This window comes from Solanum dulcamara, chromosome 6 (genome assembly GCF_947179165.1).
Source record: "Solanum dulcamara chromosome 6, daSolDulc1.2, whole genome shotgun sequence".
Lineage (NCBI taxonomy): Eukaryota > Viridiplantae > Streptophyta > Magnoliopsida > Solanales > Solanaceae > Solanum > Solanum dulcamara.
The window spans coordinates 31,533,698-31,541,314 of NC_077242.1; the positions used below are offsets into that span (position 1 = coordinate 31,533,698).

The 7,617-nt window shown below is 34.8% G+C and overlaps 1 protein-coding gene across 1 annotated transcript; it reads left to right on the plus strand.

Moving 5' to 3' along the window:
* The first annotated feature begins 500 nt into the window (after nt 1–500).
* On the plus strand, nt 501–5,715 carry LOC129893414 (inactive protein kinase SELMODRAFT_444075-like). The gene is made up of 9 exons (XM_055968939.1): nt 501–1,148; nt 1,673–1,827; nt 1,903–1,997; nt 2,118–3,139; nt 3,506–3,666; nt 3,958–4,034; nt 4,122–4,269; nt 4,384–4,533; nt 5,226–5,715. The coding sequence occupies exons 1-9, from the start codon at nt 980–982 to the stop codon at nt 5,262–5,264; spliced, it is 2,016 nt and encodes a 671-aa protein (XP_055824914.1). The 5' UTR covers nt 501–979; the 3' UTR covers nt 5,265–5,715.
* Nucleotides 5,716–7,617: the final 1,902 nt, after the last annotated feature.

Sequence of the window (7,617 nt, forward strand, 5' to 3'; positions counted from 1 at the left end):
TGTCCAAAATTTATACCAACTTGATTCATTAGTCGTAGGGGTATATTTGAGCCTAAAAGAACATTAAGAAAATTTGTATACCATTAAGAAGTCAATTATGAGCTTTTTTTAATATTTCAAGTATATTTTAGCCTCTTTTTATTTATTTAATTAATGTTTGAACCAGCATGAAGAATGAAAAAAGAAAAAAAAAAGATTGGGGCTTAGTGTTTGATTATTGATTTTGGATCAGATTTTAAAAACATATCTGTAAATATCTACTTGATTAATATATATTTTTGGATTTTAAAAATCTGTTTTCAAAATATTTTCAAGTTCCAAAAATTGATCAATTTTTTTTATTTTTTTTTTAGACTTTTGCTCACCAAAACTTCAAAACTTTTTCAATTAAAATAATGTCCAAACACAACTCTTTCAACTTCAAAAGGAGAGAGCTTATATATTCTTGGAGTGTAGCATTGTTGATTCCATTAGTATACAGTAATAGAGTCTTTCCATGTATAAAAAGGAAGAAGAGTAGATAGAAAGGGCCTGGTGGAATGTTGTGGGGTCGATGTTATTCAAAGTTTGTTTACCTTTCACTGTCTTTGTCATTGATACTCGTTTCAATATTTGTTGGGCACCGCACCGTAATTGATTGATCCCAATAATTGACGATCTTGTTGAAACATGATGCGATAAATTAAGCTTGCTGACTATTTGGCTTTACCCTTTTTACTTAACACCAGAAAATCATGACACCTCGCCTTCTGTTTCTGACTCACACGTTGCACATTTTTTTCTTACTCTCAAGAAACTTTCAGTTAACGTCCGTCCAATCCTTGATCTTGGATTTGGGAATCTTCTCCTAGTGGAAAATTTACTTCATATCAACTTGCACACTGATAAGGTATACAAAGAAGGAAGCGCTTTGGGCCAGATAATCTGAATGGGTTTCTGAGGAATAATCAATAGAATTGAACTTATCCGTGGTATTGAGATGAAGAGTGGGATTGATAAAAGCTTGGATGTGGGAAGGAGAGTTGTGCTTGTTGCTGTGAAAGCTTCGAGAGATATTTCAACAAGTGCCTTTATCTGGGCAGTAACTCATGTGGTTCAACCTGGGGATTCTATTAAACTACTGGTCGTCCATCCTACTCATACCTCAGGTAAACTTTTCTCTGCCCTAGCATACATGTATGCCAGCCATTATTCCTCCTTTTTTGTTTCATTTTATATTTGTCCAAAATTACTGCAGGACAATTTGCTTTTTTTCTTTTTATAATCCCTCCCAAGCTCCCACCTTTTTGTTCGAACTCACGACCTTCGCCCACCTTTTGCTATCTTGGTGACTCTAACTCACAACCTTTGAGGTTGGAAGTGAGTTGCTTATCCTCTTGTCTGGATAATTTGCTATTGATTGTGCAATTTAGAAAATTACCCTGTTTTTGTTTCTTTCATTTCTGCTCATTTTCCTGATAATGAATAAGTCAGCTTCTTCCATAATTTCTAGAGCCATTACCAGTTCAAGCTTTGATTCGTGTCATCGCCCTGTTTAACTTGACCTTTTTGCAAGAATTACGATAGTTATTACGCATGTGATTCTTGTTTCTTCACTCTTATCATAACGACTTTCATTTGCTTCAGAGAAATCTGTTAAAAGTAACTTGGAACTGGTTACCTACACTTTCAGGTAAAAGGCTTTGGGGTTTACGTAGATTTAACAGCGATTGCACGACTAGCAACTGGAGATCACTATCTGGAACGACTTTAGATCAAAAGGATTTCATTTCAGAATCGTGCACACAAATGTTACTTCAACTTCATGATATTTATGATCCAAATAAAGTAAGTGATCCATCTAATTCTGAAATCTTAGTTCCCTCATATAGGATACCCACATCATTCAGTTCTACTTCACAGATGAAGGTGAAGATCAAAGTCATTTCTGGATCACAGTCTGGAGTAGTGGCTGCTGAAGCCAGGAGAGTTCAGACTCGATGGGTGGTATTGGATAAGTAAATACGATGTACATCTTATTTCATGTTTTCATATAAAAACTTTGGTTCTTGCATCTGATTAAAATGTAGGTGTTCTCTTGTTGCTAAATGCATATTTCCTTGATGACTAATGTCCAGGCGAATGAAAAAAGAGGCCAGACTCTGTATGGAACAACTGGAATGTAATATTGTTCAGATGAAAAACTCTCAACCAAAAGTGCTTCGTTTGAATTTCATTGGATCCCCCAACACTGAAACTGAAGTCTCCCTCACGTCACAAGCATCTTCAAAACATTTAGGTGAAAAGTCTGATGATCACTGGAATGAGATTCGGGTGCCAAACGTTACTCCAGCAAGTAGTCCAGAGCATTCATCATTCACCACAACTGATGCTGGGACATCCTCAATTTCCAGTCTAGACATAGGGACCTCTCCTCTTTTCTTCTCTGAGGTCAATTGGGATACGAAGAAGACCTTTTCACATAAATGCAATCATTATTCAGATGAATCTGATTCTGACACAGATAGTGAAAACCTGAGTTCTCCTACAACAAGCATATGTTCCCAGCAATGGATGCAAGACATTCTCATTGCAGCAAAGGATTTCTCACATTACTTAAAGAGAGACTCACCAAGATCTAAAGGCACATTGCTAAAGTTAAAGCATGATGTTTTCCCAGAGAAATCATTTGGACTTGATCGAGAACCTAAAGTTTGTCTAAAGAAAGAAGGGCATGATGTGGAAATAAACAGTAACATGAGAAAAATGATGTCATTAACCAAAAGTTCTCCCGCTGATCCTCCTCCACTTTGTTCAATATGTCAACACAAGGCACCTTTATTTGGAAAACCACCTCGGTGGTTCACTTATTCTGAGCTCGAACGCGCTACCAGTCGATTTTCACAAGCTAACTTTTTGGCTGAGGGTGGGTATGGTTCTGTACATCGTGGACACTTACCAGATGGCCAAGTCATAGCAGTCAAGCAATACAAATCAGCTAGTTCGCAGGGAGACCTTGAATTTTGCTCTGAAGTGGAGGTCCTGAGCTGTGCTCAACATCGAAATGTTGTGATGCTGATAGGCTTCTGTGTTGAAGATGGAAGAAGGTTGCTAGTTTATGAATACATCTGCAACGGCTCTTTAGATTCTCACCTTTATGGTACCAACTTCTCCAGTCATATGTCTTTATATCTCAATACTCATTAAACCCCAAGTCCGGTTCTTGATCTATATGACATTGAAATGCTTTAAGTGAGTGGAATTGAAGCTGTTATTTTCTTCTTTTTTTCTAATTTGTGAGGTTCCACTTCCAGTCGCAACTCCTCCCTTACACAGATTTGTCAAAAGTGTTTTCTCACCTTAGAAACTATATCTAAATCACTTTATATGGATGATTATTATGAGAACCTTTTTCACTCATGTGTAGAGCACGTAGAGAACAGCGAAGTTTCTTGAAAGCTTAGGAACCTGTCAAAAATTGTGCAACCCATAATTTTATGTTGTTAATCAAGTTGTCAAACCACAGGACGTAATGGACATCCATTAAGTTGGTCAGCACGTCAAAAAATTGCTGTGGGAGCTGCTCGAGGACTGAGATACCTGCACGAGGAGTGCAGAGTAGGTTGTATTGTACATCGTGACATGCGGCCAAATAATATCCTCCTAACTCATGATTTTGAACCATTGGTGCGTATTGCTCTTATACACTTAATTTTCTCTATTTGCATCATTGCTTGTCGTGTTTTGGCCTTCTTTATTTACTTAAAAAATACAAGCTTTAGTTGATTTTTGTAAATCTTGTTCTAATGATGGAAGGGAAAAACAGTTTTCCGAAATATCTCTATAAAATGTAGTAGTAGATTATTTGTTCTCTAAAACTGGTCACAAAACGAACTTCTACTTGTCATTGCTTGTAATATTCTTTTCTTTCATCCATTATTTTTAAGCCCCCCTCTACACTTTTTCTTTGTGATATAGGTTGGAGACTTTGGACTGGCGAGGTGGCAACCAGAAGGGGACTTAGGAGTTGATACCAGAGTTATTGGAACATTTGGGTAAATAACTATATATGAAACCTAACACAGTCGCCACCGACACACTATCTGTCGGCCTATTAATTGATATGAGTTCTTCTTGTTCAGGTACTTGGCACCGGAATATGCTCAAAGTGGTCAAATAACTGAAAAAGCTGATGCATACTCATTTGGTGTAGTACTATTGGAACTTGTCACTGGAAGAAAAGCTATAGACATTAACCGCCCAAAGGGCCAACAGTCCCTCAGTGAATGGGTATGAGTTCTTTAAGTTTTCCTTGTGTTTTATGGGCGCATCAATGTCTGTATATGCCCGTGCTTCAATGGTTTAGAGTTCTAATAGTTTATCCTTATATTCCAAATGGAGCAGGCACGTCCTCTGCTTAGAAAGAGTGCCATCTCTGAACTCATCGATCCATGTCTAGTGAACTGCTACTTGGAGCAGGAGGTTCGTGGTATGCTACATTGTGCTTCATTATGCATTCGCCGGGACCCTAATTCAAGGCCGAGGATGTCTCAGGTAGAGATATATACTGAATGTTTCTGTCTAAAAATTTACACATGCGAGAAAACTGCCTATTTTTGCTACAAGAGATTCTAGATCTGGAAACTAATTATATACTCTTGACTATAATGACTCCGGTCCAAACCATTGACCAAATGCAAAAGCTTTTCTTGATAGACCTCAACAGTAAACGGCAGCAAGTGATTGAGTTTAGTAGTTCCTCGTATAAAATTATTGACTGTAGAAATATAGTAATATCGAGAAGACAAAATTGTCCACCGCCACCCCAAAAAAAAAAACAGAAAGGACCTAGTGTTAATAGATTCTTCATGACTGGTATTTCAGCTTTGTTTCAGTAAAAGATCATTCTTGAGTAAAGTTTATAACTCAGGAAGTCCCCCATGGCTCAATAATTGCAGGAGGTTAAAGACGTGCTGGTACTCTATTGTTTGATTCATCATCTAGCAGTTTTGTTTCTGGCCTGCTCTATAAGATGGAAAACATTCTTATTTCACTAGAGTAGTAGGAACTGGCATATAACGTGTGTCACTTTTAATTGTTTATTTGCAACGAGCAAAGCTCATGTTACTTTGAAGGTTAAACTTAAGGACGTCATGTTTGTAACATCTCAGAATAAAATTCAGCTGAGTACTATAATATGATCCTTATGTGTATACACACTTCTTGTTTTCTCATTGCACTTGTAGGTACTTCGGATGTTGGAAGGTGATGTGTTAGTGAGCTAAGTTTGTAGTAAACACACTGCTCTGGAGTTGATCTTCAAAAGAATTCAAGTTTGAAAAAGACAATTGAGCCAAAGCTAGAAAGGACATTTCAGAATAATGCTCCACCTGTTCTGGACTGCAAGAAGATGCCACAGGTAGAGAGAGGTCTTCTATTTATGAGACAAGGGGAGCTTACATGATGAAAAACAAGGATGCCATGGCCATATTTAGTCCTCCCATCATCATATACCAAATTTTGTTTTGCACTTCATAATCCACATGCATTATAGATGCTGTATAGCAGATAAATATGAATACGTTATATTTTTTTGTTTTTTTATTCATAGTAAAATTAGGAGGAAACGTTGGATATGGGAATGGCAGTGGAAGTGTAACTTGTCTTCTATCTCTCTAAACGCAGTGGCATGGCTTGAATTCACAGTTTCTTGAACTTTATGCCGTTTGCTTGGTAGAATCCCTTGGAAGATCAACTCAACCAGTGCAGAAATAACCCAAGTCTAAATAGTGAAGATACTAGCATCGAGAAGAGGGTTCTTACACAAAAGTACATTCCAAATAAACAGTTCATATCCTATATAGTCCTATAATTATTTACATATAGACTAACCAACGTATGTTAACAATGAATTTAGGAAGCCAAATCTCTTTCAATGTTATTTTTTTACCTTCTTCCCTGAGCCACCAAGAACCCTCTTCATTTTTTGAATCCTCTATTTTTCAAATCTCTGTAACACAATGTGTAATCGTGTGTATACACTTTTTTACACAATTATACATTACATATACATTCTTATATATCATTATACATTATATATACATTATAAAACGAGATAATTACATTATAATGCAGTTCATAAAGTTACCATACATAATATAGCCAAAGTTTTCGATGCAAACCTAAATTGACCCAACTTCATGCCTTCCTCCGTAGTGAAACTCCATCATCGCTAACAACATATTCTTATTAATTTTTCTTTCACAAAACCACATTAAATACACCTTATTTTTGCTACCTTCTCTACAAAAAGTTAGATAGACACTGCCTCCCCACTTCTGATAAAACTGAATTTCTATTCCTAAAATCATCTTATAATTCAACTTCGATCTCCATCTCAATATATTTTACCAAAACACTTATTTTTTCCACATTGCTTCATAATGAAACCCACCATTGCTAACACCACTTTCTTATTAATTTTTCTTTCTGTTAAGCCATTTTTGAAGCTTGAAGCTTCAATGTTTGAAAATTGATTGAATATTCGTAAATAAACTATAATTCGAGTGAATATTGTTGCAAAAGATTAGCTATGTATTGAGGAGCCTAAAACTGGGTGATTTGGTATAATGTTTGGGTGTTTTTGGATGAATGTAGTGCTTGGATTCAATGTAGAAGATGAGTTTTCTTTGTATAATAGTGTATAAAAGTGTATAAAAGTGTATATTATTATATATAAATGTATAAATACCTCTTATAGTTTTATATAATTTTGTGTATTGGGTGCAAGTTTTCAAACATTTTTGTATAAAAAATAATTTTTTTGTATATTATTGTATTCTGAGTCTCGTTTTGGGCTTAAAATTGTAATGTAAATTTTGGGCTATATTTTTGCAATGTAAATTAAATAATTGTATCTTTCTAAAAATTTCCCTAAAAAAGCTGTATCTGCTTTGTATAACTATGAATGAAGAATGTATCTTACTTATATTATCATATATAAATAATATATCTATACTATGTAACTATGTAATTAAAGGTCATTACTCATTACTCCCTCTGTTCCTTTTTAATCGTAAAATTTTAACTTAACACATCTATTAAGAAAATAACGATTGGTATAGTGAGTTTACCATTTTACCCCTATTAATTGATAGAGTTTTAAATATATTTATTCATTACATTTTTCAAAGACATTAATTCATTGTTAATAAATTGAAGGTATAATAGGAATAAAAAAATTGTCCTTTTTTGATTTGTCAAAATTCACAAATAAAAAAGGAAATCAAATTAGAAAATATTTGATAAGTAAATAGAAACGGAGGGAGTATTAAACAAGAGAGCACTATTAATAGAACAACTTGCATTTCCGATAAGCTAGGGACAAGAAAAAACTCAACTAGAATTTTAATTGAACAATCGCAACAAAGACAAAAGAAAAAAGAAGAGAAAAAAACAAACGAAAGAAAAAAATTACCAGTGATAGTCATGTTGATTTTTTAGTTTTTTCTTATAATTACAGGTCATACACTATGATATTAAGAGATTTTGACATGTGAGGACATTAATATGATCAAGATTTGCAGAAACTTTGTTATTTATCTTATAAATACTATAGCTATTTGAAAACATCAGTTA

Coding starts and splice junctions, on each gene's coding strand:
- LOC129893414 (XM_055968939.1), top strand. CDS start 980: ATGAAGAGTGGGATTGATAAAAGCTTGGATGTGGGAAGGAGAGTTGTG. Junction 1,149..1,672: donor CCATCCTACTCATACCTCAG/GTAAACTTTTCT, acceptor CTACACTTTCAG/GTAAAAGGCTTTGGGGTTTA. Junction 3,667..3,957: donor CTCATGATTTTGAACCATTG/GTGCGTATTGCT, acceptor TTTGTGATATAG/GTTGGAGACTTTGGACTGGC.